Source organism: Ursus americanus, chromosome 21 (genome assembly GCF_024610735.1).
Source record: "Ursus americanus isolate L20-20 chromosome 21, mUrsAme1.1.p, whole genome shotgun sequence".
Classification (NCBI taxonomy): domain Eukaryota; kingdom Metazoa; phylum Chordata; class Mammalia; order Carnivora; family Ursidae; genus Ursus; species Ursus americanus.
The window spans coordinates 42,396,472-42,413,435 of record NC_142147.1 but is presented as its reverse complement, the minus strand read 5'-3'; the positions used below and the strand labels follow the sequence as shown (position 1 = coordinate 42,413,435).

Sequence of the window (16,964 nt, the reverse complement as noted above, 5' to 3'; positions counted from 1 at the left end):
CACCCTTCTCCGAGGTAGTTCTACGGCCCTGAACTACATTTCCCAGGGGCCATCGCGTCCAAGGCTACTTCCGGTAAAGGCGCATTGGTTTATTGTCCAGGTTCCCAGACTGGACACACATTTGTGGAGGATCATGGTGGAGGCCTTGGTTGAGTCCTGCGTTCTAAACGCGGCATGGAACTAATAGAAGACCTCTGCAACGGATGTGAGCAGTTATGAAGACGACGGTTTTTGCCGAGGGCAAGGATGGGGGCCGGGGCCAAGGCCTGTGAATTGAGATTGTCGGCTCTGGGCTCTGAAAGGCTGTCCAGGCTCTGACTACGTTTTCCGATGTCCACTGTAGCCGAAGCCGCTTCCTGTCCGCGCACCGACGCTTTCAGGACTGTAGGAAGAATCGTGTCCGAGTGCCAGCGAAACATTCTTGTAGGGACCGCAGGGTCAGGTAAGAGAATCTAAGATCCAGAAGCGGAATGACCCCTCCGGGGCCAAGGCCACTGGAGAGGCAGTGGGCATTGAGGGACTAATGTTTTCGGAGTCTCAGGCTTTGCCAGCAAGAGGGTGTGGGACGGAAGGTGGTAGGCAGCTGTGTATGTGTGTGTCCGCTCCCGCGCGATCACGGGTGGGATCTGTGGGTGCCGGCTGTGGGGGTTATCGCTTAGGGGCTGTAGGGGTTTTGTATGTGTGTGTGTTTGCATGCGTACGATAGTGAGGGGAGCTGTACGTGATTGTAATGACTCTTTAGGTGTAACTGCGCATGTATATGATTGTGACTGTACCACTGTGTGCCTAACCGTGTGTGTAAATGTGGTAGCAGCAGTCGTGGAGCCAGAAACAACACTGCGTTTAATAACAATCATAGTTATTTGTCGGAGAGCAGTTTCTGTGGTGGCCTTTCGTTGGATTGAATAGGTTAATACAGACTGTGGGGAGAGGAATAGGAGACAGTGTGGAGAACATATTCCAAGAAGTTCTCTGTGAATCTGAGCAGAGAAATTGAACAGCAGCTGCTGGGGGGGGGGGGAGGTGGATAACAACGTTGCGGTATATCGGTGATAACGAGCCACAAGAGAGGGAAAAGTAGAAATACAGGTTAGACTGAGTAAGCAAGGCTCATCTATGTGGATGTAGTGCAACTGCAATAAAAAAGTGCAGTAGTGTTGCAGAGAAGGAGCCATGAGCTCAAGTTTTCAAAAAATAGGGGGAAATATTCTGTATTTGGTAGATGTCAGCAACAGTGAGGTGTGGTGAGTTATAAATAATCTCATGGCATGAAATTCCAAGCTAGAGCTTTTTTGGAGGAGGAGGAGGAGGAGAGAAAAGTCTGAAAGTAATAAGAATAAGGAGGATACCTGCCCTGCTTCCAGACCCTGTGGCCAAAGGCTGTGGGGGGTAGGAGAGGGAGATGTTGAAGAGGCTGCAGAGTCCTCTGGAGAGAGCCAAGTTTTCCTTAGACCCAAAGGTGAAGGGAATATTCAAAGAAGTGGTTGGAGATAAAAGAAGGGTTTGTTATTAATGAATTATGAATTCCAGAGGGCAAACTAGAAAGTGTCAAGATTTGGGAAGGGAGGAGAGGCAGGTACACCCAACTGATGGGGAGTGCAGTGTTTGAAAAGAGAGATGATCAGGGAATCTAAGGGTCCTTATGATGGACATAAACATGGATACAGGGAATATTGATGCTTGTTCTGGTTGGATTCAAGACTGTTGGAGAGGAAGTGATGGGGTACAAGGAGGTGGATTTTTTGAGTATCCCTCAGGAAGAGGGGAGCCAAGGATAGAAGCTTTAAAGGTGGTTGGCGTAGGCAGAATAATGCCCCTGCAAAGATATCCAGGTCCTAATCCCTGGAACCACTGCATATTTTGCTTTACAGGGCAAAAGGGACTTTGCAAACAAGATTAAGTTAAGGACCTTGAAATGGAGAAATTATCCTAGATTATCCAATTCGGATTCTTAAAGTCAGTAAACCTTTCCCAAGTGTTTAGAGTCAGAGAGAGATAGGATCAAAGAAGAATGGTCAGAGATATGCAAAATTGCTGGCTGAAGGAAGGGAGCCAATGTTGGTGGCCTCTAGACTCTGGAAAACATAAGGAAATAAATAATTCTCCCTTAATGCCTCCAGAAAGGAACACAGCCCTGCTGACACCTTGATCTTAGCCCAACGAGAACCATCTCAGACTTTTACCTAACTGCCTAAGCATAAGGCAATAAATTTGTATTGTTTTAAGCCACTGTGTTTATGATAATTTGTTGCTCAGTAGCAGAATACTAATATAGTGGTGTGGTGTCCTAGCTTTAGTGCTATGGAAGGGTCTTGAGCCCTGTGACACGAAGGGAACTAACTCCCTGATGATAAAGTTGAGGAATTCATGTAAGGCACATAGGGCCCCTCTTTGCTTATAATTTCCAGTTCTGCTGCATTATGATGTTTTTTAATGTTGGAATTTAATGAATTTTTCTTTGTGATCTAATATATGGCCAGTCTATAGTACTTGTTTTCCACTTGATTTGTCTTTGATTGACAAAAATGTATTAAAATACTTAGTGAATGAAGTTATATCTTAGATTACCAGTAGCTTCTGCTTTATTGAAGTTGCTGCTGTTAGTTGATATATATTCATCATCATCATTATTATTACTATTTTTAGAGAGGGGGTAGGGATAGAGGGAGAGGCAGAGAGCATATCTTAACCAGGCTTCATGCCCAGCGCAGAGCCTGATGCAGGACTCTATCTCACAACCATGAGATCATGACCTGAGCCCAAATTAAGAGTTGGATGCTTAACCAACTGAGACACCCAGGTGTCCCTAGATATTCATAATTATTTTTATTGTGAATTGTAGGCTTTGGTATTTTAGCACGCTCAAGATCATGGCCCCTGCTTTTTTTTTTTTTTTAATAAACGAATTGCTTTTCTTTTTTAATTTCTATTTTAATTTATTTTATTTTTTAGGTAGGCTCCTCACCCAGGGTAGAGCCCAATGGGGGGGAGGTCTTGAATTCACAACCCTAAGGTCAAGACCTGAGCTGAGCTAAGAGTTGGACGCTCATCCAACTCACCACACAGGCGCCCCTGCTTATTTTTTGTTTGTTTGCATTTGCCTTGTATATGTTTCTCCATAATTTGTAAAATGAACTTTTTATTGAAGTTTATCATATATACAGTCAGTGTATAAATGATAATACAATCAAAACTGTACACCTTGAGTGAATTCCACAAAGGGAACACCCATAAAATAACTCAGATCAAGAAGTAAAACATTACCTGCACCCCAAAATCTTGTGCTCCTGTTCAGTCAATAGCTCCCCCAAAGTAACCACCATATTATCAGTTTTGTTTGTTTTTTAACTTATACATATGTAGAGCCATACAGTACGTAACCTTTTATGTTGGCGGATTGTTCAACATTTTGTCTGTGAGATTCATCCATATTGTGTGTAGAAACAGCTTATTGTTCACATTGCTAAGTAGTATTCCAGTGCATGAATATACCAACTGTATTTGTCTTTTCAACAATTGTCATACTGTTAATAGACATATGGATTGTTTCATAAATAATCATGCTAGGAGCATTCTTACATTGTCCTTCGGGTTCATATGTATCCATTTCTGCTGGGTCTATTTCTAAGAGAAAATTTGGTGGGTCATAGGGTATATGAATCTGTTTAAGCAGATAATCTCAGTTTTCCAAAATGGCTGAACCAGTTAGTATTCCTATCAACAGTTTATGCAAGTTCCAACGGCTCCCTTTTCTTATTGACCCATGATATTGTCAGACTGTAAAATTTTTGCCAATATAGTGGCTATATAGTGGTATACAAACAAGAATGCTCAACTCCAATAGTTATAATTATATTATAACATAATTATATTATTATAATTATAGAATTATAATTATTAGTTATAACTAATGAAGTTGAGTGCTTTTGTTTTAATGTCTCTTGACCATTTGGATATCTTCCCTTGGGAAATGCCTTTTTAAATCCTTTGCCCTTCCTTTGGGGAATGGCTGTTCAAATTTTTGGGAGCTTGTCTGTCTTTTTTTTTTTTTTTTTTTTTGGTGCAAAATGGGTGGTTTATTAAAGCACGGGGACAGGACCCGTGGGCAGAAAGAGGTGCTGCCCCGGGTTGTGAAGGGTGGCTGATTATATACTATGGGGTTTGGAGAAGGTAAGGAAAAAGGGAGGTTGAGAAAATACTTTCATATGTTAAAGACTCACAAGAGGCCTTGCCATTGTCAAGTTAAGGTTGTTTCTCCCTCTAGCAAGGCATTAACATTAAGATGGTTGGGAACTTCCTGGAGGCTGCAGATTATAAGGACATTTAATTGTATCTACATTCCCTTCCGGAAGCTAGGTTATTGATAGAAATGCTTTGTTCTTGTAAACTGCTAAGACATTTGTAAACTGAGGGAGACTTAAGTCTTGCAGGATTGTGATATCTATAGGTTAACTATTTCTTTGTCCTTTAGGGCAGCCAGGAGTGCCTGAGGAATGTCAGGTACATCCCATGGTGGGGGTGGGTTGCGGGGTGTCAGTTTCTGCTTTGTCCTCAGCTTGCCTTCTGTTCCCTCATCATTCCCCCCCTGAACAATTTTGACCCTTAAATCTTTAAGGTTGTTGAAGGTGGAAGGTCTCATCTTCTGTAATGTCTTCCTGCTGGATAGGGGTGTAGAGATGTCCCTACCTATGGGTCAATATTGGTCAGTTTGGGGAATTCATAGGGGAGTCACAAAAGGGGGAGGCAGCTGAATCCAACGCGGACAACACAGATGAACCTCCTTGAGTAGAAGGGATCATCTGTTAGTTGGGAGTTATGGCAGTGAAGGAGACTTGGCACTAGTAAGGGAGACACTGGAAATGACAAAATAAGGTTAACATTGAACGAGAAAGAGAGATCTGAATAAAAGATCTTTGATAGTTGACCTTCGATAATTTTCCTCCAGTCCAGGAGGAATTGAAAGCAATTGAAAGTCCAGGAGGATTGAAAGCAATCACTAAAGGAAAGTGATCATTTAAAGCACCAATTTGAGTACTCATGTCAGGTAGAAACCCAGATATGTTTTGTGGTAATCTGGACTGTATACACAGTATTCTGTTTTTATGCTAGCACAAGTTTCACCTTACATAGCAATTAAAAACATCTAATATCATTGTTTCTTAAAGGTGCTTTACATATTTGTTTTACCCTAGCATTTAATAGAGAAATGCTATTTTGAGTGTCATTTAGGGCTTTGACCATGTACTTAAGAGTTTTCATGTGCCAAACAATATTCTCCAGTCTCAAAAAGGTAACAAAGGTAGATGCTAGGTGGTCACTGAAGGAGACACAGAACATGTCCACTATGGTTTTAAATTTGGAGGGTTGGTAATGGTTTTAATAATGTATCCATGCATCCAGGCAAAACCCAGAGTACAGTGGATTATCCAGCCTGGGGGAAGCCATGGCCACAGATTAGAGCTGCATAGCCATCGGGTGCCAGCCAGGAGCCAGTCATATAATACTGGGCCTTCTTGAACTGCAGTCAGGATTTAAAGGGCTACTTGGTTTTGGAGGGCCATACATGCAATGATTTCAGGCCCCTATTTGATTGGGGAGTTATGGCTTGATAATAATCCCCTTTTCTTCCAAACTGCACTGTGAGCATGGAGGACCAGGAAAACATATTTGAAGTCAGTATAAATATTTTTAAGGCTTTTGCCAAGTGCAAAGCACAGGTGGGCGCTATTAATTCTGCTTTGGGGGCAGACATGTTTGCTGACAGGGCTTTGCCCTCAACAGTCTTGAGTTAGACTTGACTATAACATACCCAGTTTTTCTTACCCCTCTTTTCCATGAAACTGTTACCATTGGTGAACCAATTGTCCTCTGTATTTTCAATAGGGACATCTTAAATATGGTCGACTAGAATAGACAAGATCAATAACCTCTGAACAGTTATGCTCTATAGAAGTACAATGGTCAGGTCCAGGCCTAAGGGTAGCTGGGTTTAAAGTCTGACAGGTTTTAAGCATTATTTCAGGCATATCTATAAGCATAGCCTGGTATTTAATAAGTCAGCCTCCTATCACCTATTGGTGGCCTTTGGTCTCTAAAACATTCTGGACCTGATATGAAGTCATTACAGTCAGAGACTGTCCCATAGTGAGCTTTGAGGCTCCTTTTACCAGGAGGGCTGTTGTATGCTCAGCTAAAGCCTCTCCTTATAATTGTACATACATAGAGGTGGCTTCTAGGATAAACATAGCTATGAGGGATGAAACCATTAAGAAGCCCTCTTTGTTTGAGGTCTAGCCTTAGTATCTTAATTAGCAAGGAATCACTGGCAAGTGGGGGAAGACTTGTGAAGGGATAAGGGCATCCCCAGGTCATCATCCAGTCCAGTCACAAGGGAAGTGGGGTCATCCATTATCTCCACAAGCCCATAGTTAACCCTATAGAGTGCGGTATGCTCTGGCTTTTAAGGAGCGATTTCATCATAGAATTGGTCAAGGTGATAGCTTTGTTGGGGAATCAATCTTATTTCCCAGTTGTTCAAATAATTAATTATATGCCCATGGGGTCCTGTTACTAGCCCCATAGAATAAAAAGCATGAGGATTATCTATACATGAGCTACTGTATAGAAATAGAAAAAAGCTATTTCTCTGAAGTTCACCTCAAGTTGTCTAGCTTAAGCAAACATTTAAGGTCAATCAGATCTAGAATTTAATACCCACAAAGGTGGGTTATTTAAACATAATTTTTCTCTCTAAAATAACCCTCATTTCCAGAGATAGCCAAATCAGGACTAATTTGTTTGCAAAACAAGTCCAGTTTTAACAAACTTGGCCTAATTATTTACATAAATTCAGCAAGAATAGTGATTGATCGTATAGATCTTTTAGAATCTGCTTTGCTGGAACTTTTTTTTTTTTTTTAAGATTTTATTTATTTATTTGACAGAGATAGAGACAGCCAGCGAGAGAGGGAACACAAGCAGGGGGAGAGGGAGAGGAAGAAGCAGGCTCATAGTGGAAGAGCCTGATGTGGGGCTCGATCCCATAACGCCACGATCACGCCCTGAGCCGAAGGCAGACGCTTAACGACTGAGCCACCCAGGCGCCCCTGCTTTGCTGGAACTTTTATAAGGAATCTCCAGGTTGAACTTTTAGTAGCCTCTCCAGGCCAGAAGCCAAGCCAAGTACTTGCCATCAGACATGCCTGCAATACCTGTAGATCTGGGCAAATTCCTCTTCATGAGGTCCCCAATATATCCTGAGGTTCCTGCACCTGCCAGGAAGTGACATTCTTTACTCACCTGGTGAGGCTGCTGGGAACTCTGTAAGCAAGGTATCAGGCCAACATTTCCAAGGGGCTTTATGGCTCCAGGTTTCATAAAATCAGCCTTAGTTCCTGAAAGCTGTTTGGTCATATCTAAGTCTAGGTATGTCTCTCAAATATGACATTCCAGTCAAAGCCTTGGTAAAATAACCAGTGTTTCCAATAGTGTCCTGTTACAAGGAGAACAATACTTACTGAACTTATGCAAATGATTATGATTGCCATGGAAGAAAGAATACTTACTGAGACCTTTTTAACTTCAGAGGGTTCAGGTAGAGAGAAAAGTTAAATGCTTTAATTTGCTTTATTATTATTTCTGTATATCACTGATGTCTTAAGAGAAAGTTTCCTAAATCTGGAAGAGAAACATTAGAGAACAAGTAATGTTTTAAACAAGAGTCACAACACTATAATCTTTTGGTCTATTTAATCCCATGTTACTAATTCTTGTTTAGTTTGAATGCAGCTTTAGTTAGTTCTGGAAATTTTTACCGATTTCAGTTTTAGGATTGTATAAAGATATCGAATACCTCTGTCTGTCCTAAAAAGTCCTTTATATGAACTTCCTTGAAGATGAAACTCATTTTGCAAGACAATAAGAACAATTATAAATAACAAAAACACAGAATGGACATGGTTTGAGAACTGATGATGAGAGTTTACAGTGTAGCTGGCAAGGAAATCAGGTTACTTCTGTGACACGAAACACTTCGATAGCCGGAATAGAGTGATGGTGACCTTATATTAAAACATTAAAACTTTAGGAATTGTATATTATCTCTAGAAGAGTTACACCTTTAACCCAAATGTAACCTAAGGCTTATCATTTGTTTAACAGTGCTCCCAGAGTAACTCAGTATACCAAAGAAAAAGGCCTATTGAGTTAAAGAGACTTCATTTACAATTTAAATCTTGGTAAACTTTGTTAAAACCTTAAAATTATAGCACATGCCTGAATAGGATTACAGATCATTACAAAACTATTTTTGTTTAACCAAGGTAACAAATAAGAGATTTGAAAGGCAAATATATAGGGTTGTATAGTGCAAAGCTTAGCTCCTTTAATACTGAGAAGTTTTACCTAAGTGATCGAAGACCTGTTAATGACAAAACATAGAAACTTTGTTCTCTGGACAAAGAAAACTGTTTACATTTTCTTATCCAGAGGAGTTGAACAATTCAAGAAACCTTTCTCTTTTTAAACAGAGAAAAAGCAGACTTATGTATCATACCACTGTACTTTAAAAATCCATTCATTTCAAACTTAGTCCGTCTTCACCACACCTAAAATTCCTTTCCAAAGATTTTCCTTCTACAACTTCCTTTGCATTCAGATTTTATCCCATGTTATCTTTCCAAATGACCATCTTATTTAGGACAAAATTACCTTCTTTTACCTTCAGCAAAAATGCATTCCCATTCCTTATCCTTCTTACATATCTCCTACTTTTCCACATACAGACTTGCTTCCCTTATTTCCATCAGCCTATTTCGTAGAGTTTTCCATTTTTTTAGACACCTTAGTCTCCAATGAAAACTATAACCAATTGCACTGTTAGCCAGAATTCTTTAGATGGCAAATTTATGAATCAGTTAAGCACAAAACATGTTAACCAACAGATTTAAATATCCTTAGTTTTTTGCAATAATAAGTCAAAGGCACAAACCTACATCCAATACTCAATGCTTTAGCACTGTTTCCTATTTTAAAAAGACCTAGAGGCTGGAGGTTAAGATGGCAGAGGAGTAAGGGACCCCTTTTTCAGCCAGTCCCCTGAGTCGAGTTGGATAGGTACCAGACCAGCCTGAACATCCACGGAATCAGCCTGAGATGCAGGAAGATACATCTGGATCTCTACAAATGAACATCTCCACGCTGAGTATTGAGGTACGAAGCGGGGAGCCGTGAAGCCACGCACAGATATCGGGAGATAAATGGAAGGGGGAGAGAGCCACCGCAGTCGGGCGCTGGGAAGCAGTAGCCACCTGCACGGGGGAGCAGGCAGACTCAAAGACTGGCACCCGCGAGAGAGCAGACTGAGACCGTGAGCCGGGGAATGCACGCCTCCAGACTGAAATGGAGCTGTGGTGTGCTCACTGGAACCAGACTGAGACCGGGAGCTCCAGGAGTGCACAGGGGTGGCTGACGGCTGGCGGGGTTAGAAACACAAAGGACAGAGACGTGACGGCCCTGGAAGTGAGGGCTGGGAAGCCGAGTGTGGGGCACACATCCCGGGACACTGCAGGGTTGAGCAGCACCAACAGAAACAGAGTTAAAGTGGCCAGAACATCAGTGGAGAACGGTCCGTGATCACTCTGTTCTGAGACAGAGGCTGAGATTCGGCCACTGCTACTCTAAATCTCAGAAGAGGCACAGCAAACCGCCAGGAGAAGCCACCAGAGAACAAAAGCCTGGAAATACCAGCTCACAGTGTGCCCATACCCATCCCCCCTTGCAGGGAACACGGAGACTCTACCCAAACAGGGTGCCTGAGTATCGGCGCGACAGGCCCCTCCCCCAAAAGGCAGGCTGAAAAATCAAGATGCCCACATCCCTAAGATCCCTATAAAACAAGGGCGCACGGCCTGGGTCCTGGTCAATAATTTGGGCTCTGGACAACCCCGCACACTCTCCTCATCAGAATGACGAGAAGGAGAAATCCACCCCCCAGCAAAGAAAAGACAATGAGTCTGTGGCCTCTGCCACAGAACTAATGGATATGGATATAACCAAATTATCAGAAATGGAATTCAGAGTAACAATGGCCAAGATGATGTGTAGACTTGAAAAAAGTATTAACAAAAATGTTCATGAGAATATAGAATCTCTAAGGGCGGAAATGAGAGCGAATCTGGCAGAAATTAAAAATTCTATGAGCCAAATGCAGTCAAAACTAGAGGCTCTGACAGCAGGGGAATGAGGCAGAAGAACGTATCAGTGAATTGGAGGATGGGTTAGTAGAAGAAAAAGCTAAAATTGAATCTGGACTCAAAAAAAATCCACGCTCAGGAATATAGGTTACGGGAGATTACTGACTCAATGAAATGTTCCAATGTCAGAATCATCGGCATCCCCGAGGGTGTGGAGAAAAACAGAGGTCTAGAAGAGATATTTGAACAAACTGTAGCTGAAAACTTCCCTAATCTAGCAAAGGAAACAAACATTTGTGTCCAAGCGGCAGAGAGTAACCCTCCCAAGCTCAACCATGACAAACCTACACCACATCACATCATAGTGCAATTCACAAATATCTGATCCAAGGATACAGTATTGAAAGCAGCCAGGGCAAAGAAATTTCTCACGTACCAAGGCAAAGGTATCAGAATTACGTCAGACCTGTCTACACAGACCTGGAATGAGAGAAAGGGTTGGGGGGGCATTTTTAAAGCTCTTTCAGAGAAAAACATGCAGCCAAGGATCCTTTATGCAGAAAGGCTGTCATTCAGAATTGATGGAGAAATAAAGACCTTCCAGAATTGCCAGTCATTGACCAATTTTGTAACCACAGAACCAACCCTACAGGAGATGTTAAGGGGGGTTCTATAAAAGTAAAAAAGCCCAAGAGTGATACAGAACAGAAAGTCACAATCTATAGAAACAAAGACTTTACTGGCAACATGGCATCATTAAAATCATGTCTCTCAATAATCAGTCTCAATGTAAATGGCCTAAATGCTCCCATAAATGCCACAGGGTTGCAGATTGGATAAAAACACATGACCCATCCATTTGCTATCTACAAGAGACTCATTTTGACCCTAAATATACATTCAGACTGAAAGTAAAGGGATGGAATACCATCTTTCACACCAATGGACCTCAAAAGAGAGCTGGGGTAGCAATTCTCATATCACACAGATTGGATTTTAAGCTAAAGACTATAGTTAGAGACAAGGAGAGCACTATATTATTCTTAAAGGATGTATCCAACAAGTGGATATGACAATTATAAATATATATGCCCCCAACAGGGGAGCAGCAAGATACACAAGCCAACTTTTAACGACAATAAAGAGACATATAGATAAAAATACACTAATAGTAGGAGACCTCAACACTCCACTATCAGCAATAGACAGATCACCGAAGCAAGAAATCAACAAAGAAACAAGAGCTTTCAATGCCATACTCGACGAGTTGAACCTCATAGATATATATAGAGAACACTACACCCCAGAACCAAGAATACTCATTCTATTCTAATGCCCATGGAACATTCTCAAGAATAGACCATGTTTTGGGTCACAAAACAGGTCTCAACAGATACCAAAAGACTGAAATTATTCCCTGCATATTCTCAGACCACAACGCTCTGAAATTGGAACTCAACCACAAGGAAAAATTTGGAAGAAACTCAAACCCTTGGAGACTAAGAACCATCGTGCTCAGGAATGACTCGATAAACCAGGAAACCAACAATCAATTTAAACAATTTATGGAGACCAACGAGAATGAAAACACAATGGTACAAAACCTATGGGATACTGCAAAGGCAGTCCTAAGGGGGAAATACATAGCCATCCAAGCCTCACTCAAAAGAATAGAAAAATCTAAAATGCAGTTTTGATATTCTCACCTCAAGAAGCTGGAACAGCAACAGAGGGACAGGCCTAATCCACATACGAGGAAGCAGTTGAGCAAGATTAGAGCAGACATCAATGAATTAGAAACCAGGAGTACAGTAGAGTAGATCAACAGAACTACTAGCTCGTTCCTTGAGAGAATCAATAAAATTGACAGACTGCTGGCAAGACTTATCCAAAAGAATAGAGAAAGGACCCAAATTAATAAAATTATGAATGAAAAAGGAGAGGTTAAACCAACACCAATGAAATTGGAAGGATTATTAGAAACGTTCATCAACAGCTATATGCCCATACATTAAGCAATCTGGAAGAGACGGAGGCCTTCCTGGAAACCTATAAACTATCAAGACTGAAACAGGAAGAAATTGGTTTTTTAAACAGGCCAATTAATTATGAAGAGTTTGAGTCAGTGATAAACAACCTTCCAAATAACAAAACTCCAGGCCCGGATGGTTTTCCTGGGGAATTCTACCAAACATTCAAAGAAGAAATAATACCTATTGTCCTAAAGCTATTTCAAAAAATAGAAACAGAAGGAAAGCTACCAAACTCATTCTGTGAGGCCAATATTACCTTGATCCCCAAACCAGGCAAAGACCCCATCAAAAAGGAGAATTACAGACCGATTTCCCTAATGAATATGGACGCCAAAATCCTCAACAAGATCCTGGCTAATAGAATCCAACAGTACATTAAAAGGATTATCTATCATGACCAAGTGGGATTCATCCCTGGGATGCAAGCGTGGTTCAACATTCGCAAATCGATCAGCGTGATACATCATATCAACAAGAAAAGACTCAGGAACCATATGATCCTCTCAATTGATGCAGAAAAAGCATTTGACAAAATACAGCGTCCTTTCCTGATTAAAACCCTGCAGAGTGTAGGGATAGAGGGTACATTTCTCAATCTCATAAAGGCCATCTATGAAAAGCCTACAACAAATATCATTCTCAATGGGGAAAAGCTGGAAGCCTTTCCCTTAAGATCAGGAACACAACAAGGATGCCCACTCTCGCCACTACTATTCAACATAGTACTAGAAGTCCTTGCAACAGCAATCAGACAACAAAAAGGGATAAAGGTATCCAAATTGGCAAAGATGAAGTCAAAATGTCTCTTTTCACAGATGACATGATATTCTATATGGAAAACCCAAAAGAACCCCCTCCCAAACTATTAGAAGTTATAGAGCAATTCAGTAATGTGGCAGGATACAAAATCAATGCTCAGAAATCAGTTGCATTTCTACACACAAATAATGACACTGAAGAAAGAGAAATTAGGGAATCCATCCCATGTACAATAGCACCAAAAACCATACGTTACCTTGGAATTAACTTAACCAGAGATGTAAAGAATCTATATTCTAAAACACAAATCACTCTTGAAAGACATTGAAGAAGACACAAAAAGATGGAAAAACATTCCATGCTCATGGATCGGAAGAATTCACATAGTTAAAATGTCCATGCTACCCAGAGCAATCTACACTTTCAGTGCTATCCCGATCAAAATACCGAGGACATTTTTCAAAGATCTGGAACAAATAGTCCTTAAATTTGTATGGAACCTGAAAAGGCCCCAAATCGCCAAGGAACTGTTGAAAAGGAAAAACAAAGCTGGGGGCATCACAATGCCAGATTTCGAACTGTACTACAAAGCTGTGATCACAAAGACAGCATGGTACTGGCACAAAAACAGATACATAGACCAATGGAACAGAATAGAGAACCCAGAAATGGACCCTCAGCTTTCGGGCAACTAATCTTTGATAAAGTAGGAAAAAACATCCAGTGGAAAATAGACAGTCTCTTCAAGAAATGGTGCTGGGAAAATTGGACAGCTACATGCAAAAGAATGAAACTTGACCACTCTCTCACACCATACACAAAGATAAACTCCAAATGGATGAAAGACCTCGATGTGAGACAGGAATCCATCAAAATCCTAAAGGAGAGCATAGGCAGCAACCTCTTCAACATTGGCCAAAGCAACCTTCATGACACATCTCCAAAGGCAAGAGAAACAAAAGATAAAATGAACTTGTGGGACTTCATCAAGATAAAAAGCTTCTGCACAGCAAGGAAACAGTCAATAAAACTAAGAGGCAGCCCAAGGAATGGGAGAAGATATTTGCAAATGATGCTACAGATAAAAGACTGGTATCCAAGATCTACAAAGAACTTCTCAAACTCAATACGCGAGACACAAATAAACAAATCATAAAATGGGCCGAAGATATGAACAGACACTTTTCCAATGAAGACATACAAATGGCTAACAGACACATGAAAAAATGTTCAAAATCATTAGCCATCAGGGAAATTCAAATCAATAGCACACTAAGATACCACCTTACGCCAATTAGAATGGCAAAAATTGACAAGGCAAGAAACAACAATTGCTGGAGAGGATGTGGAGAAAGGGGATCCCTCCTACATTGTTGGTGCGAATGCAGGTTGGTACAGCCACTCTGGAAAACAGTGTGGAGGTCCCTTAAAAAGTTAAAAATTGAGCTACCGTATGACCCAGGCATTGCACTACTGGGTATTTACCCCAACGATACAGATGTAGTGAAGAGAAGGGCCATATGCACCCTAATGTTCATAGCATTGTCCACAACAGCTAAATCGTGGAAGGAGCCGAGATGCCCTTCAACAGACGAATGGATAAAGAAGATGTGGTCCATATATAAAATGGAATATTACTCAGCTATCAAAAAGAACGAGTTCTCAACATTTGCTGCAACATGAACGGCACTGGAGGAGATAATGCTAAGTGAAATAAGTCAAGCAGAGAAAGACAATTATATGGTTTCTGTCATCTATGAAACATAAGAACTAGGAAGATCGGTAGGGAAAGAAAGGGATAAAGAATGGGGGGTAATCAGAAGGGGGAAGGAAGCATGAGAGACTATGGACTCAGAAACTGAGGGCTTCAGAGGGGAGGGGCATGGAGGAATGGGATAGGCTGGTGATGGGTAGTAACGAGGGCATGCATTTCATGGTGCCTTGGGTGTTATACGCAACTAATGAAACATCGAACTTAACATCAAAAACCAGGGATGTACTGTATGGTGACTAACATAATATAATAAAAAAACATTAAAAAACCACAAATGTATATTTATACACTTGCATGAAGGCCCGAAAATAAAATTTAGAAAGCAGTTACATTCACAATAGCATCAAAAATCATAAAATATTTAGGAAGAAATTTAATAAGTGAAGTGTAAAACTTGTACTCTGAAAACCATAAAACAAGTCTCTGAACATAAAATTGTACACAAAGGGTCGTAGCAGCATATTCATAATTGTTAAAAGGTGGAAACAACCCAAATGTCCATTAATGGATAAGTGCATAAACAAAATGTGGTCTAGTCATACAATGGAGTATTATTCAGCCATAGAAAGGAATGAAATACTGATACATGCTACAACTTGGATGAACCTCGAAAGCATTATGCTAAATGAGAGATACTAGTCACAGTAAGTTCACATATTTATGATTGACTCCATTCATATGAAAGTCTAGAATAGGGAAATTTTATAGAGACAGAAAGTGAATTAGTGGCTACTTAGGACTGGGAAAAGGGGGGAGGGAGAATGAGTCACTTGGGTTTTGGTTTGGGCCAGGATTTCTGTAGACTCCCTCTGACCTTTCTTCAGGGAAGAAAATGGCATTCTTAATCCATTTGGAAGCTCTGAGGAAAACTGACCTCTAATGATTCCTTCCTTCTAGTTCTGCTTTCTCAGGACTCTGCTTCACCAGGAGAGGAGTCTAGAAGACTGATTGATTCTTGAAATTTAAAGTCATGGCCCATGTGAGTTGGAATTGCCTCTCTCCAAAATTATAATCATTTATATCACGTCATATGAATACTTTAATTTTTTATCCTTAAACTGCTTACTTGTGGTAAGTGATAGCCATGAAAACAGTCCCCTGCCTTCCCTTGGTGTCAGTCTTCTCTCCAACATGGCATTCAGCACCTCCCATGTCCTAGTACTTTGTAGAGCACTGAAGGAGGAGAAATATTTTCCCTTAGAGGAAATAGTAGAGACTTTATTTTCAGATCTTTGGCTTAACAAGGTGGAACTGAGTAGCTCAAAGGGACACACTACATGAAAGCTTTTATTTACTGTGTAGAATGGGGTATTTCAATTAGTAAAGGTGAGAGCTGGTGTTGGTTGGTATTCGTTTTATTAGTTGGCACTTTATCATGCTTTAAATAGAGTATTGATGGAAGGTCATGTTCAGAGAGATCTGGGATCTTGCCAGGAATTCAGTGAGAGATTAATATTATTAACAAGATATATTGATTGTCAGCTACTTATCCGAGAGCCCAGAGACTTTATACACTCCCACAGAAAATGGTATTCCGTTAGGGAGTGTATCTTCTAAGAATCCTTTCAACTTCAGCTGACAGGAAATTCAACTAAGTAGCCTAAGGGCGGTGGGGGGGGGGGTTGTCACATAATAAATCTGAAATTAGTCATTTAAGCCTGGCGTGGCATCCCAGTGGTATCAACAAAGAACTCTTAATTCTGGGCTGCCATCCTATTGTCTGGTGTTTGTCACTGGAAGGTCATAAGGATGTTGTGACCGAACAACAGAGAACAACAGATTTTAAGAGCATATAGGCACTCAGCTTCAGTCACACTAATTTCCATGTCATTTCCCCCCATACTACTGACAGCCAACTTCAGTTTTTTGGTCAGTGAGTATACTACTTCCTACAGTGCCCCTTTTCATTTCTTCCCCTTCTACCTAAAAGATTTTTTAATTTCTCCATTGATGGTTGGGTTGTTTGTTTCAGCAGTTGATGATGTTCAGGGACGTGGTTGTAGACTTATCTCAGGAGGAGTGGGAGTGCCTGGACTTAGAACAGAGACATTTGTACAGAGATGTGATGTTGGAGAACTACAGCAACATGATCTCACTGGGTAAGTTTCAGAATCCGACCCCAGAAATTTCTGATTTCTACAGTGTGAATTTTTGAATTGTCTTTCAAGTGTCTAGGGGAATTTCTGACTTCTTTCTGGGAAAATG

The 16,964-nt window shown here is 40.9% G+C and overlaps 1 protein-coding gene across 4 annotated transcripts in view; it reads left to right on the top strand.

Annotated features, from left to right (window-relative positions):
- Positions 1-305: 305 nt before the first annotated feature.
- The window catches only part of ZNF790 (zinc finger protein 790), a 28,665-nt gene continuing 12,006 nt past the window's right edge, over positions 306-16,964 (top strand). Inside the window, exons 1-3 of one of the 4 annotated variants that reach the window (XM_045805220.2) lie at positions 306-442; positions 15,657-15,738; positions 16,732-16,858. In XM_045805220.2, the coding sequence (XP_045661176.2) occupies positions 15,730-15,738; positions 16,732-16,858 (136 nt within the window). In that variant the 5' untranslated portion in view covers positions 306-442; positions 15,657-15,729. Of the gene's footprint in view, positions 443-12,640; positions 15,739-16,731; positions 16,859-16,964 lie in introns of those variants that run through there. The other 3 variants (XM_045805222.2, XM_045805223.2, XM_087871074.1) reach the window with 3 other exon arrangements.